Here is a 19,960-nt window from a genome sequence, read left to right as displayed (position 1 = left end):
TGGTCGAAAGATCAAATGTGGGAGGTCATGACTTGTTGTGTCATCTTGCACATCATGATCATTGAGAGCGAGCAGAAAGAGCCAGTGTTTACACTGAACCATATTACAGGCATGGTCCTGTTGCCCAAGTTGATCACCAGCTATCGGCAACCCGGACTGCCTTCCTCAATATGCGTCAGGAGATCCGAGACTCACAGGTGCATCAAGAACCGCAACACGATCTGGTGGAGCACCTATGGAGGCTCAAGGGCAACGCCTAGCTCGACGTGTGATAAAATATGAGTTTTTATTTGTTGAACTATTTGACTTGTATTGATTTTCTGTGATGAACTATGTGATAAAAATTGCTTCTGTTGAACGCCAAATAAAATTGATCCAATTTGCGGCGAAAGTGTGCCAAAAATGGGCCAGTTACCGCTGAAAGTGGGACGAAATCGACGCCTGGGGGCAACCTTGGGGGCGGCTGGGAATCCGAGCCCCCCACCGATTTTTTGGTCGGCGTGCCCTAGCGGCGCTATTTAAGTCCCTGGAGCGAACGAGTGGAGATGCTCTCTTTTTGTGTTGGAGCTACGGGCCCAGTTTGTAGGTATTGGGCTCAAATTTGTTTGTCTGCTGGAGGCGGTTCTGGCGTGCCTCCGCCTCCCCTCCCCTGTCCCCTGTCTCGCGGAGGATTCAAACCCCTTGCGACGGCATCACCACCAAACGCGAGCTCGAGACCGACCAAGAAAGGAGCGAGCACCAGCACGGGCACGGGCACGGGCACGGGCAGCCGCCGCCCCCTCCAGTCCCCTGCCCTCCCGGCGCCGCAAGACCCTCACTAAACCCTAGCACCCCATCGCCACAACCGGCGCATCTGCTGCCGCATCCATGGACTTCTACTCCGACGACGACTCGGACCCCGATTTCGACGAGGGCCTCCAGGAGGACCTCGACCTGGTCCGCCGCTCCTGCATCATCGCCGGCGCCGACCCGGACGCCGCCGTCGCGCAGGCCTCATCCTACCTCACCGTCCCCGCCGCGACGACGACAGCGGCGGCGGCGGCGGCCAAGGCAACAGATGGCTCGTCGGACGAGGGGGAGGGGGAGGACGAGGACGAGGACCTCGCCCTCGTCCGCAGCATCCGCGAGAACCTCCACCTGAACAAGGCCTCGCCCTCCTCGCCGCGCCCGATCTGCGCCTGGCCGCCTTCCGACGCGGAGGATGACGAGGAGGACGACCTCGAGACGCTCCGCGCGATACAGCGTCGCTTCTCGCACTACCACTCCGGTGAGTCTCCGGTTCTCCCCGGTTCCAATTTGGATGCGCCTGGTAATCCCTATCCTAAAGATTTCTGAAAATTTTACCACGAGAAACTTGCAGGCTGAATTTTGATCACATTTAATCATGAAATATTCAGTGCATTTCGTTTCGTATAAAAGAACCATCGGATTGCCATTATTTTCTTAAAGCATTTCTGATTTTATACTGTTCTGAATTATATGTACTTCCTCCGTTCCTAAATATATGTCTTTTTAGAGATTTGAATATGAACTACATACGGATGAATATAGATGTAACTTAAGAGTGTAGATTCACTCATTTTGCTCCGTATGTAGTCCATATTAGAATCTCTAAAAAGACTTATATTTAGGAATGGAGGGAGTAGTAATGATGTCTTTTAAAGGCTAGTAACTAAAACGTGCTACATTTGTAGTGACTCATATACGATGTTAACTTTGAATGTTAAAACTATGGGCCGAGCTAACACGATATGTAGCGCTATCATGTTAGCAGAATTGCAATGCATGAGAATAAACCATTACAAACTCTATGCTGACAAATTAGATGCAATATATGGTTGATTTTCTGATTCACGAGTTATTACATGTAAGCAGAGCCCTGTTATCTTGAAGTCACATGTACCAGTATATAATCGACAGTTCAACATATGCAGTGTTATCATGATTCTTGAATTATTAGGTAAATAAGCATATATGTAGACAGATAAAGGAGCCCTTAATCTTTCTTTACCTACTGAAGGTACCTCCACTGGTCCACTGGAGAACATGAAAAACGAGGCATCAAAAGGAGGGGATGATGAATTTATTGCACATCAACCTGGTGAAGAGGATGTACAGAAGAAAAATATGAATGCAAACACTCAAACTGGGTTCCCAAAAGCTGCACTGTTGTTAGTGGATGCTCTCAAGAAGAACAGAGCATGCCAGAAGTTTATTAGAAGGAAGATGATTAACATCGAAGCAAAGATTGAAGTAAATAAGGATCTTAGGGATCGTGTCAAATGTCTTATGGATTATCAGTACAGCTGCAGAAGATCATTTGGCAAAGTTTTGTGCCAGAAGGTGGATCCTCGTGTTCGATTGATTTCCTCTCAAAAACAAAGCGCACAATCCGCAAAGGTAATAACGTCAGTATTTACAGCTGTGTATTGTATGCTAGATGACATATATAATCACCTTATGATATATAGAGCATTTTTAGTTTGTGTTGTTGATGTTCCTATTTGTTCTCTGAAAACGGCACATAGTTATTAACTTTCATAAGAGATTTTTCTACACCCCCGCCTGTTTCCCACATAAGATAGTTGTAAATTCCTATATGAAAAGGCGAATAGGTTTCGTATCCTAATGCAAGTAGGAACGACATATGTTGGTGGCTGGTGGTTCATGTGTCACATGCAATATTATTTTCATTGCTCTCCTCAGGCCATGTTTCCTGAGATTATATGATTGTTTGATTGGTGGAAATTCAAATATGAAATAGCATCCATTTGGATCTGGTAATCATCTTGAACAAATTTTGTATGAATGAGACGCGTATGCTGATTAGCAGGGTAGGTCTCTATTGTATAAGAAGCTAGATGCTGATTTGCAATAATGTTGTGACAGCATTTTCAGCTATGTTGAGTCTGTTGGCTAAATCAGTTCAGATCCTTTTCTTGTGAACATGTATGTATCTTGTGGAATTCTATTGAATTGCTATTCTTTATTTTAGGATATTGAATTGCTATTCTACACACTTAATCAATTTTTATTTATTAGATCAATTCTAAATGTATTGTTTCTATTGTACACACACATATTCTTCCTCTGTTGGCCGAGCCATTGTTTTCCATTTCATAACTGAGAGAATGGTACACAAAAACCTACTAGCTTGCGGACCATGGAAATAGTCACATATTGCTCTGTCATGTGCATGAACATGATTGCCAAGTGGTTGTCTACCTAGATTTTTAGGAAAAGATAATATCGCACTTACAAAAGAGTATTCTTTTCTTGCAGAATAAATATAAGACGCCTGCATTACTTCTCGGCCCAGCTGAGAACCCTCATGTTGAGAAGTATAAAGCAGTTCTGAAGCAATTCCCAGTGTCGCTTCAGAAGCATCCATGGTCAGATATAGAGAAAGACAGGCTTGCTAAAGGAATAAAGCAGCAGTATCAGGAAGCGTTAATTAAGGACTCAATGAAGAATGGAAGGTTTGTCGAATTATTCGACTCTTTCACTAATGTAGCATTTTCATCTTCTATTTCAGTCGTGGATTTTAAATCATGATTTAATCACATTGAACAACCAATTGTCATAGTTTTCATCAATTATTCTTTGCTAATACTTGAAGAGTACCCCTTTTTAAGCTTCAAGAGCATTAAAAGTTTTGTGTAAGTTTGTAGTTCTCGTGTTTCTCAATTATGCAGTCTGTTTATTAATGACAGTACTATTTTCCATTTTTCTTTAATGGGTTTATCAATATGAATTCGATGGGTTTCTGACTGAACTATCTATAAATTATGAATTGACATTCTTTAACCTCTGTAATTGTGCTACTGGGGTATTTGTTTTCCACAAATTGAGATGTAGGTTTGATGCCAAACTTATGAGTTTTAATGTAATTTTACTTGGTGTTCTGCTAGAAGAATTGACATAAAATCTTATTCTGTTAATTGTTTTCGTTCTGCAGTTCCAGTGGTGACTTCAGTGCTGTCGATATGGCTTATGCACTGACAAACACTGTGGGTAATTTTGAGGCGACTCCTGAGATTCTCCGGTCAGTCTTGCCATTAGTAAACTGGGACTATGTTGCTGCTATGTACCTGCCTGGTCGATCCGGTGCTGAATGCGAATCAAGGTACTTTTCCTCTAAAAGATATTTTTCACTTCTAGCGCACGGAGCAATGTTCATTTCTCTTATCGCGCAGAAGTTTCATTAGATCTTACTTTGCCATCTCTCCTGATATTGTTATTTTACGTTTCTGCAGTATGTGTCTGTATCTGTGTTTTCAATTGGCCAGTCCTAATTCAAGAAATTGTAATTTTATTCTCTAGGTGGCTAAACCATGACGACCCACTGATTAATCACAAAGCCTGGACTGCATGTGAGGAGAAAAGACTTATACTAACTGTCCAAGAAAAAGGAATGCATAACTGGATTAATATTGCGGTTGCGTTGGGTACACAGAGAACACCTTTCCAGTGCCTTGCCCGTTATCAACGAAGTCTTAATCCCCACATATTGAAGAGGACCTGGACAAAAGAGGAAGATCTTCAACTTTTAGCTGCCGTCCAAACTTTTGGTTGTAACTGGCAACTTGTATCAGCTAATCTGGTTGGTCGCATTGGCAACCAGTGCTCTAACAGGTACTGTTCTTTGACTTGTCTTTCAGACCTCCTACTATCAAACCTATGCATTTGCGCTTTCTATCACAGCACATACTTTATCACTCTTTATCGTGGTTACCTTTTCTAATGGTATTTAATATTTTTCCTCACTAATTTTACATGGATAAATTATCAAACCTATGTGATTGCACTTTCTTTTATGGCACATTTGTTATCACTCTTTATTGTGGTTATCTTTTTTAATGGTATTTAATCTTTGTCCTCGCTAGTTTTATGTGGATAATCTCTTACTTTCCTTGGTTGGGGTATATTTGACATACATTGTGTCGAACTTTACTAGGTACAGGAAAACTCTAATCCCTGAAAGGAAAAGGGTGGGGAGATGGTCTGAGGACGAGGACAAGCGCCTCATGGTATCTGTCAAGCTTTTTAGGTCTGGCAGCTGGAATAAGATTGCTCAGTTTGTTCCTGGCCGCACACAAAGTCAATGCAGCGAGAGGTAATGTAGTAGTTTTACCATGTCAGTTCAAAGCTTATGGTTTGATGGTGATGCTATTTTTTATCCTCATTAAACAGGTGGCGTAATGTTCTTGATCCGGATATAGAGCATGGGGAATGGCGCCCTGAAGAGGATTCGAAGTTATTGGCTTCCGTCCATGAGGTTGGTCCCTGCTGGTCCAAGATTGCTGGGGCTATGATTCCTCACCGTACTGATAATATGTGCTTGAGGTAAACCATAAACCTATTCTCTTTCAGATTTTACATGATGTAATTCTGATGTGTTGCTTGAAACTTCAAATTAGTAATGCACTTCATGATGGAGGAGCTGCCCCACCAACCGAAGCAAGCACAAACTTTGCTGCTAATAGTTATTCCATTTGTAACTGCAGGCGATGGAAAAGACTGTGTCAAGATGAATTGCCTTTAATGATAGCAGCCAATCAAGTAAAGAAATCTATTTTCCAGACCAACTTTGTTGATAGAGAAACAGAGCGACCTGCAATTTGCCCCAGTGACTTCCCATCACTTGTGTACTCGAAAGTTGACAAGGGTGATGAGAACACTGTGAGGTACAGTACTTTCAATTGTTATGCTTTCAAACAATAAAAAGAAGGTAGTTTTAGCTATGTTCTCTTCCTCACCAGCCCCTGTTTTTTAGTGATCAAGTCAAGAAACCTCGAAAACGGTCGAGAAAATCAAGTGTGGATAACGTGCCACCTAACGATCCATCAAAGTCTTCTGCTGATGCTGCCGCTGTAAACACCACCAAGAGAAAACCAAGGAAAAAATTATCTGGGTATGGCTTATAACATTTACATATGCTTGACTGTTGAATTTCACTCCCTTATGCCTGCTCAGTGCTCACATGTTTGTTTCATACTTGCTTTTACAGAATTGGAGCTGAAAACCAAACTGGAGAGGATATAACTGTGTCTGATGGTGTCAACAATTCCTCTAGGTGCCACCACAGCAAAGCTAGGAAGAGGAAAGTTACCACTGATGGCGATGTGGTTGTGCAACCAGGAATGAGGGGATCAATCTCTGTTGATAAAGAGCTCACCCTAGATATACTTGGGGGCCCTATCAGTTTCGATAATGAGGCACCTACTAATCAAAAGAGGGACCCTACGTCTGTCGGTAAAGAAGGCACAGCTAAAAAGAGAACAAGGGGCTCTGTGTCTGTCGGCAACGAGGGAGCTGTCAAAAAGAAAATGAGGGGCTCTATCTCTGTTGGTGATGGGAGAGCAGTCAAAAACAGGATGAGGGGTTCAGTCTCTATTGACAACCAAGGCAACACAACGAAAAGGAAGAGAGTATCAAGGTATAACATGGATCATGGCAAAATAAATAAATTACTCAATAGTGTCTGACATCATCTATATCTGCTTCCTCGTAGATTTTCAGTGACATCAAGAGTCCTTTACTTCTTTTGTACAGGAAATCAGCCAAAGGCAATTCAAAAACAGATGGTGAGGTGAACACTTGTGAGATGGACCTTCCAAGTGTGCCCTCTGAAGCTGCTGCAGAAAGAGGCATTCATACTGGAAATACGAATAAGATGAAGCGGAAGTCTACTCCAAGGTAGCTCATTCTCCAATTCTTATTTCTTTACGTGGGTGTATTTGTGCCAAATGCCAATGAGGTGATGTATGTTATCTAAGTTTCTTGATTCCTTGTGTACAGACCCAAGCTGATAAACATGGCAGAAGGGACCGTCGATGAATATTCACGGCTTGCTGATTGCATTTCCTTTGCCCGTGGAAATGGAACCAGCAAGAACAATAGGTACTTAAATTCGAGTTACAGCAGAATATTGGTCATGTTTTACGAAAAAAAATCCCGTAATTTACTTCTGGATGAAGCCCTATGACTCAAAATAAGTGTTGCTGGTTTACTACAAATTTAGTACAAAGTTGTACTAAATCAGTGACACTTATTTTGGGACGGAGGGAGTACCTATTTTAAGTACTCCCTCTGTAAAGAAATAAAAACATGTTTATCATTAGCAGGTCATGTCTTACGCGGGGGGATCCTCTAATTTAGTTCTGGATGAAGACCTATGACTCATTTCAATCATTAAATTAATGGCACACTTTTACTTAATTGATAGTTCACATCATGCACATAGCTCCCCTTTTAGTGATAAAAACAAATTAACTAGATGGATTGTTGAGTCGGCCCAGCCTGCCAAGCTTGCATCTGTAAATTTAGTTTCCATTTTTTTCAATTGCAGTGTCATGCCGATAAATAATGCCGTGCAATCAGGCGGGCCCTCGGGTGAAAACCTACAGGTGGCCATTTCGGCTCGACTGGATCCAACTTCTGTTGAGAATGGCAGCACACCAAATACTCAAGTTGTCGATTAGGTACAAACTCTATATATTTTTTGTATGTTATTGCTATATGGCACTGACATATTCGTTTATGGTGAATGCTTTTGTGACTGCAGATGACAATCATTGAACAGTTTGGTTTCTTCTCTTGTATAAAGAGGGGTTTTCCTATGCGGAACAGTTTGTGACTGCAGATGACGATCATTGACCGCTCCAACTTTCTGAAGCTAGAGAAGCAAGAGGACAGAGGGGCAAAGGTAGTAAACACATCAAGCATGATTTTACAGTCTTAAGAGAGGATAAACGTTCTCATCTGGTCATTTTGCTTGTGTCTAGGGAGGGTTTGGGCACCCAGTCAGCTGAAGGCGCATCAACCTGGCTGGCTTGCCTCTGATACACTAGTTTGTGTTCATTTTCAGGTTCTGATTGAGCATCTCAACAGCTCCATAGCATAGCAGGCCCCTTAGTAGAAGGTTTCTGTCAAGTAATTCAAGTGTGGAGTTCATTGTTTTGTACTTTTAAGCTGCCACATCTCATTGGTTGAATTTAAACAAAGGCTGTTGATTTGTAAAATTGTACAAAACCTGTTCAGATCATTATAATGAGCTACCATGTTGGAACCTTATATCTAAAATTTGAACCAAGACCACGACACTTGTTTTGAAACATAGGGAGTAGTTGTAGCCCTATAAAAGCACCAAGGGCGGAGATCCGAGGGCTTGTTTGCTTTCCTTACCAATTTTTGACAGCCTGGCACCTGTTTGGATCACTGCCAATTTATCCAGTCCTCGCCTAATATTTGGTCACTTGGTTTGTTTTCTACACCCATGATTGTCAAAAATCTGACCTGAGTTCATGAACTAATAGCTGACAACCATTGCAGTTCAGTGAAAGAACATATCAATATTTAAAAGGAACTGATGAGCTTCCCATATACAAATATAAAATCTCAAGAATTGAACAAATGACCATACACCCTATACCAAAACCACTATATCTCGGGAAGTTTACGCTCCCAGGTTTCACCACTTGGTGGATAGCAACGTGAGAATAAGTAGGGCATGGACACGTGTATTTTTGGGGGCTCCCAGGGTGTACATTTCTCTAGTGACTGTAGGCATTCGGTGAAAATTTTCTTAACTTCTTATCTGCCTTCGCGTGTGAACCTAGCAATTTGGATTCTAATTTGAGGACATTCTTTTTGTTCCGCATGTGGGCTGGCCTTGTGTTTGTTTGGGTTGTGCAGTTTTGTCCCCTAGCTATTTGGAAGGATTTGTGCTACGGCCGCTACATGTGGGCTGCATGGCTCCGTACTTGATTTGCCTACATAGATTTGTCCCGTTGTACGATGGCTGATTTCTTGCCGTTCTGTAGCCGCGTGGTCTTGGATGCCATGTGCTGGTTCGCGTGGGTTGTGTGGATCCTTCTCGAATTGACACTCCATGCACGCGTGTTGGATGGGCCCTCCTGATTTACATGCATGGGATTGACACGATGTGACTGCTACTCCCTCCGTTTCGAAATATTTGTCTTTCTAGGCATTTCAAATGAACTATAACATACAAATGTATGTAGACATATTTTAGAGTGTAGATTCATTCATTTTGCTCTGTATATAGTCACTTGTTGAAATCTCTAGAAAGACAAATATTTAGGAACGGAGAGAGTACATGTTTGCATGCAGTTCATCCCTGAGCTTTCTCGATTTTTTCTTGAGTGATTGCCTACATATAAATACGTTGAGCCTCCATGTCCCTCGCTGCACCCCCATAACCACGTCCTCGACATCCCTACACCTAGCCGCCCCGGCCATCTTCATGCCACCGTTCTCATTTGCATGGCAGCGACGCGAGCGATGCCTGTAGGAGCTACTTCGCCCTCGACCCCCTGCCAGTCTGGGACTGACTGAGTCTGTCTATAGCTGCCGCCCGGAGATGGAGGGCGCCACCGGCTTCATGCCGCTCTCGCCGACGAGTTGCCTGGACTGCAAGAAGCACTGGGAGGTCCCGTGTGGATGTCGAGGCTGAGCCATCCATGTTCTTGGGCTCGAGCTTGCCTAACATGCCGGCGCCTAGAGCCCATCCAACCCGGCTATGAGTCGCGCGCGTGCGGCCTCATGCACGCCAAGCCGCAGAGGCCCTCCAGTTCCCTATCGCTCCATGAAAGAAAAGCTGCCGTTGTTGGTCACTCGGGAGTCGGGAGGGTGCCGGCTGCTACGTTGTCGCCGCTCACAGCGCCGGGTCGTTCAATCCACTGACGTCCGAGAGGCACCCTCAAGTGCCTTTCGTCAAAGTCGAAGAATATGACATCCCTGGCCAGCGTCGCCGCGTTGGGTCCCCTGTCAGTGTCTCGCAGGTGGTGTTCGCTGCTCGGGCTGTGAGACTACGTGGTGCAACTCGCTCCAGCGGCACCACGACTGCTATAGGATGAGCCCTGCCGTGCAGGGACCGCAGCTCCTCCCGCGGTTGCTCGACGACCTGCCACTGCCAGGCACTAGCTATAATCGCTTTTCTTCTATCTCGTGCTCGCCACCCACAGGCCACAGCAGGCGCCTCCGCCATCTGCCGTGCTCTTCTATCTGCCCGTGCTCTTCTGTCAAGCCTCTTGCCCGCCATTGACACTGCGCCCTGCCGTGATCCGGGAACTGATGGCGTCGGCGCGCCTCTTGCTGATCTACCTTGCCAGTTCGGTACCGTACCGCATAGCTCCCTGGCGCCTTCTCATGTCGTGGTCATCCTGGCCACGTTCCTCTGCGTTGTCGGCCTCCCCATCGTAACCGGATCTGCGCGCTCTTGGTGTTGCGTCGGCGGCACCAACAACGTCTCCTTCCGTTCTGACACGGCGGCGGAGAACAGGGGCTCAAGAAGAGGGCGCTCGTGGTGATGTCGAAGCTGACATACGAGGACGCCGGGGCGATGGCCGTCGTGGCGCGCGGCGGCTCGGCATCCACGGAGGCCACGGAGGAGAAGAAGCACTTGATGGAGTGCGGCATCTGCATGTCGGGGTTCAAGGGGAAGGAGGATATTCACCTCTTGCCGCAGGCCACGGCTTGTACATCCCGCGCGTTGACGCCTGGCTCCTGCACACAGTTTATGTGTAGGGTCCGTCTTAGTCGACTGAGACTTCGCGAATGACGTTATCTTGTACATATCGTTCTGTTTGATCTTAGTTTCTGACCGCTGGTTTGTGATGTTTGCTTGTTGGGCTTGTTTGTGGGCTCGGTTGTCCTTTGTCTGCTGTTTTCTGTGATGGGCTTCACTGGTTTGGGCTGGCCTTTTATCTCTGTCAATTAACTGTTCATGCATTATTAATGTTTTTCAGGTTGTCGTGCATCCACTAGTAGAAAAAGAGGCTTCCATACCCATTAGTCCCCAAAATAATCGAACCGCGATCAAAGGGGTCTTTAATCGCGGTTCGGGAGAAGACCCGCGACCAACTATCTGGGCCCAGCGCGCTCGGTCTACAGCTGGCGGATGGGAGGAGCTTTAGTCCCGGTTGGCCTGGCCAACCGGGACTAAAGGTCCTCAGGCTGGCCCGAAGGCCTTTAGTCGCGGTTGGCCAGACCAACCGGGACTAAAGGTTAGACCTTTAGTCCCGGTTGGTCTGGCCAACCGGGACTAAAGGGATTTGAGGCCTCATTTTCAAACTCTACCCCCCCCCGGTGGATCGCCTTTTCCGTTTTAGAAAAAACAAAAGAAAATGATGGAAAAGTCAAAAAAATAAAATAAAATAAGTTTCCCATGTGATATGTGGTCTAGTTGTTGGGAAAATTAACAAATATGAATTTCGACTTTATTTGCAAAATCTCTCTGGAATTTCTTAAAATGGGCATAACTTTTGCATACGAACTCGGATGAAAAAGTTTTTTATATGAAAAATCATCTACTCGAAAAGTTACATCCGAATTTAACCGGGGGAACCCCATTAAACATTTTTAGAATCCCCAAAAACCTAACAGAAATTTTTTCAAATTGTGGTCAAACTGTGGTCAAACAATGGTCAAACTAATTATTCTAGAATATTAGTGTTACTAAATAATTATTTCAGTTTTTTTTAAATTCTGGTCAAATCTGGTCAAACTGTGGTCAAACAGTGGTCAAACAATGGTCAAACTAATTATTCCAGAAATATTAGTGTTACTAAATAATTATTGTTTTTTAAAACAATAGTTTCAAACTCAAACAGTGAAATGTGTCACTTCATGCTCAAGCTAAATCCTGAGGGTTAATAGAATTGACATCCTACTATTGTCAGGAAAACAACAAGTGCAGACTTGGAAACGAGGGAGAATAGAACCCGGAAGTTAAGCGTGCTCAGGCTGGAGTAGTGAGAGGATGGGTGACCGTCCGGGAAGTTAGATGATTTGGAATGATGAGGGGTGATTAGAGATTAGAGGATAAATTGAGCAGTGATGAGGGGTGGTGATTAGAGATTAGAGGTTAAAATAATTCAGAAATTTGAAAATAAAAAAAATTCGCAAAAAACCAGGTTTAAACCTGCGGAGGAGGCCTTTAGTCCCGGTTAGCCACGAGAACCGGGACTAAAGCTTTTAGTCGCGGTTCGTAAGAGGCGCGACTAAAGGGGGGGTCTTTAGTCGCGCATATTTAGTCCCGGTTGCACAGCCGGGACTAAAGGCCTTTGCGAACCGGGACTAAAGGCCTTTTTTCTACCAGTGATCGGCTGAGGTAAGATTAGCTGTTCGTGCAGCTTGTGCGTGTTGATGTTGTGTTCTCTCTTTTTTTTTTCTGTTCAAGTATTTTTTCTCTAGTTCTTTAAAAATAAAAATGACAGGCATGCAAATTGCACGTGGTAGACGGACATGCTACTCACATGTGTATAACCACATTGGCACTATTTTTTAAAAAAGAAAAAGAATGTTAAGTTGCACATGGACAGTGGACGTGCAATTGCGCCTGGCCGGAGTACATGCAACTGTGTACGGACCACGCATGTGCTAATCGAGTGGCAACATTTTTCCCAAAAGAAGTCCAAAACACCACCATTTAGAAAATGAAAATAACACAAATCCAAAACGGAAAAATAAAAATAGAAAGGAAAACAAATGGTAGAGAAATTAATAAAGAAAAGTAAACCGGGCCGCCCAAGCACTCAGCTCCTCGCCCCGCCCGCACCCTAGTTATACCCCGGCTAATGTCGCTTCAAATTGCATGTGGACTACAACATATGCGGTCGCACACGGGGCGACGTGCAACTGGGTGGCATGTTTGAAAAAAAACACTATTTAGAATAGATAAAAAACCTAAAAAACAAAAATAAAATTAAAAGTAGAAAAATAAAAATAGTGATAGACATGCAGTTGCGGTCGGGTGCGACACTTGCAGTTGCAGGGATGTTGTCGGGCTTGCAACTGGCCCGCCCCTCTACCGGCGCCCCCTCCAACAGAACAAAAAAGTCCAGTTGCGGTCCGGCTAGAAGACATGCAGTTGCGGTCGGGTGCGACACTTGTAGTTGCATGCCTAGTATTGAACATGCAAGTGGCCCGCCCCCTCTCCCGCCGCCCTCTTCGACAAAACAAAGGTCAAGTTGCAACCATGTTGGGGAACATGCAGTTGCGGCCGGATGCGACGCTTGTAGTTGCGGGGCTGTTGTCGGGCTTGCAACTGCCCCGCTCCTTCCGACAGAACAAAAAAGTCCAGTTGCGGTCGGGTTACAAGACATGCAGTTGCGATCGGGTGCGACACTTGCAGTTGCATTCCTAGTGTCGGACATGCAACTAGCCTGCCCCCTCTCCTGCCTCCCCTCCAACAAAACAAAGGTCCAATTGGAAACCATGTTCGGGGACATTTAGTTGCGGCCGGGTGCGGCGCTTGCAGTTGCAGGGATGTTGTCGAGCTTGCAACTGGCCCACTCCCTCCGACAGAACAAAAAAGATCAGTTGCAGTCGGGTTACAAGACATGCAGTTGCGGTCGGGTGCGACACTTGCAGTTGCAGGGCTGTTGTCGGGCTTGCAATTGACCCGCCCCCTCTGACAGAACAAAAAAGTCGAGTTGCGGTCGGGTGCGACACTTGCAATTGCATTCCTAGTGTCGAACATGCAACTGTCCCCTACTGGTCTCTACTCGAACCACAAACAAAGTTAAAAAAACTCAAACCAAAAACAAAGTCTAGTTGGCCGGTGACAAATTTTTTTAGAAGGAAAAAAGATAAGTTACACGCCAATGACACACATAGAATTGTGTGTGGCCGATGTGCATGAAACCGTGTGTGGTCGATGGGCGTGTCGGCGATAATATTTTTGGAAAAAAAAGTTGCATATAGACACTGACAATAAAACATGTAATTGCATGTGATTCGATGTACATGCAATTGTGTGCAATCGATATATGTGTAAACAAGTGACAATATTTTTTTAAATAATAATAGCAATAGAAAATGAAGGAAAAAAAAATGGGAACCAAACCAAAGCGAACAGCCCTATTAATCGCTCCTGTCCCAGGCAACACGAGCACTAACAAAAAATTCAGCCTAGAAGAAAGCTACCGCACCACCCCTCACGGCCAGCCCATGGACATCTCTGTCCAACACAAAGAAGAATATAAGAGAAGGCAAGAAAAGAAAAAAGAAACAAGGCAATGGGCCGGGGGCACAACTAAAACAGGCCGATACAACAAAAGAAACAATGATCCTGGATCTTAAACAGAAAACGATGGAAGGTCAAGTACATCGATTGAGACTTCCTTAAAAATCAGTCGACTGATTTTTAGCCCAGCCGCACAAAAAACACAATAGAGTTGCACTCATGCTGAATACATGCAGTTGCTGTCGGGGGCGACACTTGTAGCTGCATGCCTAGTGGTATATATGCAATAAACCCTCCCCCGACAAAGCACCACTAAGTTGCAGTAGAATTGAAGGCATGCAGTTGCCGTCGAGGACAACATTGCAATTGTGTACCTAGTGGCAGGCATGCAACCATTCCTCCCCTCCCCCCCCAAACACAGAGTTGTAAATCGGGGCAACAATTGTAGTTGCATGCATGCAACTGCCCCTTCCTCGACAAAAACACCACATAGTTGTAGTCGCGTTGAAGATATGCGATTGCCGTAGGGGAGATATTTGCAGTTGCATGGCCAGTGACATGCATGCAAGTGCCCCTCCCGACTAAACACCACAAAATTTCAGTCAGAATACGACACTTGCAGTTATGTGCCTAGTGGCACACAAACAATTTTCCACTTCCCCGACAAAACTCCACATAGTTGCAGCCGCATTGAGGGCATGTCGTTACGTCGGGGTGCAACACTTGTAGTTATGTGCCTAGTGATAAACATGCAACTATCCCCTCCCCCGACAAAGAACAATTGATTTACAGTCGGTGAAGTTAGGGAGATTGTCCAACCAGATGACGATGTTGTCAATTTTCAAAAATAAAACGTGTTGATTAGTTAAGAAAATAAAAAAATAATAAGGTTCGTGCAAAAAAAAGGTTTGAAAACAACAATAAAAAAGGAAAAGAAAAAAAGAAAAGCAAGAGAAAAGGAGAAAATACAAAATGTAAAAAGAAATTCAAACATGACAAGGAACATAGACGAAATAATCATTTAAAATACTTAAAAGCAAATAAAATATTAAAAAAGATTCTCAACCGCTTCCCCACCCCCTCTTTGGACGGTTTGTTTCCCCGTTGAAAAATTAAGCCCAAAACAAGACAAAAAAGAAACCTCTCAAGCCCAGCCCATAGCGCATATTTGGCAAACACGAGAGAAAAGAAACAACAAAAGAAAAGGAAATTGACCCATCACGCACCTAAGCAACCGATTTCAATATAAGACAGACATAGTTACATAGATCTTGAAGCAACAATGATCTAACGGCCAGGGAGTCGACTGAGTTTTAACAGTCCTGTATGAACCTAAACAGAGAAAAAATAAAATGAAAAATAAATAAATAATAAAAATAATGATAGAAAAAATAGAAAAAGCCGAGACCTATGAACTGCTACTAACTGAAGAACAAAAAGACACACACAAGTCACTTCACTCTACCTGTTCGTTCCCATCCTGTAGAAAAAAATCAAAAAGAAAAAAGAAACGGACCTAAACCTTGTAGAACAACCGGCAAAATAAAGCCCAACGCACAAAGAAAAAGGACCTCCGCCCAGCCCACCACCTGAAGCCTGCCCCGACGAAAAAAACATAGACAAAAAAACAGGCCCAGCTAGTTCGTTCCCTAAGTAGGCTGATATACAAGAAACAACAGGGTTGCACAGATCCTAAAGCAACACAAAGATCTAACGGTCAACAAATCGACCGAGACTTCACTAAAAATCAGTCCTGATTTTTAGCAGAGCCCTTATGTGTATCGGCTGCTGCTATTCCCGTTGCCTGATATGGCTGATGAGTGCTAAGTCACACTTTTAGTTAGTTTTATTCCCTCACCAAGGGTAGGCGGGGACAACGGATAGAGGCTTTTTTTATCTAATCAAGTATTTCCAACTTTGTTTAATTCTGTCAAGACGTTGGCAAATTTGGAACACCTTGGCTGGTAGAGAAAAGATGAGCTCAAATGTTGTTCCTACCATGGAGAATTGGGACCTAATGGTGTTATGGCACGTACAGATTAATGGGGGTGCATGAGTTCATAATGATGGGATTACACCTAGGGGTAGGAGATTTTGCTTTGTTTATTCTAGGAAGTGACTTTGCAGCAGAAGGAATGGTTATGTCATCATTTCAAAAGATGGATCTTAACAGTAGGCTGCGGTGTTTCTTGCTGATACTGAAACTGGTGCTCCATTGGAATATGTCATGTTGGCGCCTTCCACTTAAATATGTTTACAAATTAATTTCTGAAGCCTGCGGTGTTTGGCTTCCCAGTACTTCGGTTCACCTTAGGGCTTGCTGTATGTCCGGACATACTTCTCATTGATTCTTCTTTAGGTTTGAAGCGTTTGCTTCTTGAGACATGTTTAAGATCAGCAGTATCTCTTTTTCTATTCACTTGTCGAATCGCTTTTGCCAGTATTCTGTGCAAAGTACTTCTAAGTAATTACGTACTATAGAAGTGCAATGAACCACAGTCAGATTCGAGATATCTGGTTTTAGTGGTAGGAGACAAGTACCGTTTGCGCTATTCAGATTCTTTAGAGTATGCAAGAGTGCAAGACACAATCGAAGAACCAAGCAAAGCTTCGATGGAAAACAAATGGTCAGGAACGCAATCAGAGAATATACTCCCCCTCGCGTCGCCTCCCCCTAGGCGACGCCAGGGGCTCCCGAACCCTAGCGCCGCAGGCCTCCTCTCGCGCCTCCCTCTGCCGCCGGCGAGGGCCGCGGTGGTGGCGGGCCCGACGCCGAAGGCACCTGGGCGGGTGGATGCGATGAGATCTCATCAGAGGCGGCAGGGGCGGCCCTTCTCGTGGGATCCGAAGGCGGTGGCTGGGGCGGCGATCCCTTGCCGTGCAGCGGTGGCCGAAGCGCCATAAGCCGGCGGAGCGGCGGCCCTGAGATGGACGGCGGCGGTGGCAGCGCCCCATCCGACGGGGTGCCTGATCTGCGCGGAGATGGTGGCGGCGGCGACTACGGATCCAACGCCCCGATCGGATCCGCCGCGAGGTGGCCTTCCGCCGACCGGCGGCGCGTGGAGGGACAGGTGAGGAGATGTCGGATCTCCGCCGGTTTACCGACGGCGACGTTCGTCTTCGTGGCGAGACTCCACTCGGTTCCAGCCAACCGCGAGATCGGGACGATGTGGCTTCCGGTGAAAATCGCGCCTGACTGCGGTCATGGCGGACGATGGCGGCGTCTCGGACGTTGTTCCCTTCTCGAGGCATCGTTGTTGCAGGTCACGTCAACCTGATCGGAAGGTTCCGGGGGAAACCCTAGATCTGGGTCTACCGGATCGGACGATGGCGACGTTTCGATGTCGTTCTTCCTCCTGGGGGCATCGTTTTGAAGCAAGTGTTAGCTGGAGGGGACAAGAGGAGGAGCGGCGTGGTATCTGACATGTTGACAACGACGGGTCTCAGCGGCATGGAGCAGCGGGGTCTCGCCAGTGGGCGTGTGATGATGGACGAGCGCAGGATGGGGGCGTTGTTTGGCGTCGTGGTGGCGTCAACGGCAGTTAGACCGGGCAAGGCAGTGGCGGAGCCTGCATGTAGGTGTTGGGTTCAGATGAACCCAACAGATTTTTCACGCCACGTACATGTATACACGTTGGCACTTGCATGAACCCAATAGGAAATTACGGCTGAACCCATCAAGCTAGCACGCACCCGCCAGAAGCCTCTCAGCCCATAATAATAAATTCTTTATAACATCAGTAGTCCAACCAAAAGCCCACAGAATGATACAGATATTTCACAAAAAACAAAACAAAGCCCAGAGGTAAATGTAATGCCATACGATGACATCCACGCAGTCCTCGACCGCTCGATTCCATACCAGGTACGCACGCCGCACGCCGCACGCCGCACGCCGCTCGTTTCCTCCAATTTGTTTCCCAACCCGGCAACTCTTTCGATCTCGTCTCCTCGCCTCTCCATTGCAGCGGCAAGCCGGCAACAGCAGGTCGGCCGGCGGCAGCGGCTGACAATTGATGTCCAAATTGAAGTTGACGAGGTCACATCATCACCCTTGTACATGTGTTGGAGCCTAGTACACTGGATGATGGCATTACTCTTTGCCCTAAGTTTTTTAGTTGCTTTTTCCTGAACTTTAATTGGTGTAGATTAGAGCGATGTTTTCCAGTAATAAATCGATCATCGGATTCAGATAATGCTGCAGGCACTTTATGGCCACTCAATGTAAGCAAAGTACATCAAATGTCACTGTTGCAAATAATCTCCCAAGGCTTTCTATGCATAGAGAAAGTAGTTTAGATGATCTGCCATATGATTTGGCTGATCGGAATTAGTGATTACAATTAGATACAAGCTGGGAGTGATGCACTTGCAACTAAAGGTTGGAGCAATTGGAACAAAAAAAAGGCGACAAAATACCCATGTGGGTAAAGGTAATGTTAATAGCTTTCATAATATCCCCCACAAAGAAAAAAGCTTTCATACTATAACGGTAAAAAATGTGATGCTTTGATGAATCAAGATCAATCAATTCAGGTTGCCCATGATAAGCAAACTGATCTTCCAAAAAACCCAGAGTCGAATTAAGCTTAATATCACTTCTTTATATGCCTCTTTCGGTTGATCGTATTATTTTGAACTTGTCAAAGTAACTTGTCATTTTCTCCAATATATTTTAGGAAGATGAGAAGCTGCACTCGAAGCTATGAAGTTATTTTGGTGCTACTCTGTTTATAATATGTCAACAAGGGATTTTATGATTTTACACAATCGGTATGTCTTGCACTCTCCACTTTTATATGTAACTGCCATATGTGATAATCAATATCATATTTCTACTCGCCACATGTCTTTTAAGTGACATGCCCCTATTGTAAGTTAGTATAAAATTGAACGTTACACTTAATTAACCCATACAAAATCCTTACAATGAGGTATTGAGTGAACCCATTGGCCAAATTTTCTGGCTCCGCCCCTGGGGCAAGGTACATGCAGCAGTACAACACTAAAGATGGATTGGTGGTAGGTGGCTGCCGCGGCCTCATACCCGGTAGGCGTCCTGGTTAAGGAGTGCGCCGGACTGTTGGGTGTCCCATACCCGGCAGGTGTCCTGGTTGGGACCTCAGGTCTTAGATGTTAGGTTTGGCTGCGAGGTTTGTTTGGTATTAGGCCCAGACTATCAACATTCCTTCATCAACTGGATAGGAGTAGCGACAGATGTTGCCTAGACGGTGGCTTTAGTCTTACTCTTGTATGACTTTGTAAGGTCTTGTGTGAATAATTAATAAAGTGGCTGCATGCATCGTCCAAATGCAGAGGCTGGGGTCCTCCTCCATTTCTAAAAAAAAAAGCAAAGCTTCGATGTAAATCTTTGAAAAAGGAGTTGTCTAAACTTGACTGCACATATGCTAACATGAGATAACTCACCAGTAGGACCGACCAGAATGTCCTGACTTCAACAATTATGTTTTCAAAGGTATACAACTCGCCATGTTTATTGTGCTTGACCATCAAGTTTTTGGGTTAATTTTGATCATGATGCCCATGAGTTTAATATAGAAGCGTAAAAATAATAACTACTACAAATTGTTTGCACTTCATGGAGAATATACAATCCTTTAACAGTCGCGGTAAGGGCGCCTCCTCGCCTATGCCATGTGGATTTTACTGTGTCGAAGGGAAAAGTTAAAAACGCAAGCCCTCTCGTCTCCTGTCTCGCTAGCTCTCTCTCCTCTTGCAACCCCTCGCCGCCGCCGCCACCACCCATGCCGGCCGATTCCGGTGAGTCCCGGCGGCGGGTGGCACACCAAAGACCACCCCTCTCACCGCTCCTTCCTCCCATCCGTCCAAATCCGTCACGAGAGGTTTTCCGCGCTCGCTCCCGACCCTCAGCCATAGCTAGGGTTTCGACGCAGCGTCCCCTTCGTCGCCGGCGAGGCTCTGGCGGCCTCCGACGGCTCATCTCAG

At 45.2% G+C, this 19,960-nt stretch overlaps 1 protein-coding gene across 2 annotated transcripts; it reads left to right on the top strand.

Moving 5' to 3' along the window:
- Nucleotides 1-547: 547 nt before the first annotated feature.
- On the top strand, nucleotides 548-8,100 carry LOC109736068 (uncharacterized). 2 transcript variants are annotated; one of them, XM_040390617.3, is made up of 15 exons: nucleotides 548-1,267; nucleotides 2,021-2,400; nucleotides 3,283-3,479; nucleotides 3,959-4,126; nucleotides 4,324-4,635; nucleotides 4,958-5,116; nucleotides 5,194-5,346; nucleotides 5,508-5,687; nucleotides 5,777-5,914; nucleotides 6,011-6,439; nucleotides 6,556-6,699; nucleotides 6,802-6,903; nucleotides 7,352-7,484; nucleotides 7,568-7,708; nucleotides 7,871-8,100. In XM_040390617.3, exons 1-13 carry the CDS (start codon nucleotides 868-870, stop codon nucleotides 7,482-7,484), a joined length of 2,895 nt encoding a protein of 964 aa, XP_040246551.1. In that variant the 5' UTR covers nucleotides 548-867; the 3' UTR covers nucleotides 7,568-7,708; nucleotides 7,871-8,100. The 2 variants fall into 2 exon arrangements, with proteins under 2 accessions (XP_040246551.1, XP_020150877.1); XM_020295288.4 differs by having other exon boundaries at nucleotides 7,788-8,100.
- The last annotated feature ends 11,860 nt before the right edge of the window (nucleotides 8,101-19,960 follow it).

This window comes from Aegilops tauschii, chromosome 5, assembly GCF_002575655.3.
Source record: "Aegilops tauschii subsp. strangulata cultivar AL8/78 chromosome 5, Aet v6.0, whole genome shotgun sequence".
NCBI classification, from domain to species: domain Eukaryota; kingdom Viridiplantae; phylum Streptophyta; class Magnoliopsida; order Poales; family Poaceae; genus Aegilops; species Aegilops tauschii.
Note: the sequence above shows the minus strand (reverse complement) of the source record. Positions and strands in the feature narration are given on the sequence as shown.

What these genes read in the sequence shown, in the direction of transcription:
- LOC109736068 (XM_040390617.3), top strand. Translation starts at nt 868, where the DNA reads ATGGACTTCTACTCCGACGACGACTCGGACCCCGATTTCGACGAGGGC. An exon ending in GGTGATGAGAACACTGTGAG is followed by an intron (nt 5,688 to 5,776) that starts GTACAGTACTTT and finishes CCTGTTTTTTAG; the next exon opens with TGATCAAGTCAAGAAACCTC. An exon ending in CCAAGGAAAAAATTATCTGG is followed by an intron (nt 5,915 to 6,010) that starts GTATGGCTTATA and finishes TTGCTTTTACAG; the next exon opens with AATTGGAGCTGAAAACCAAA.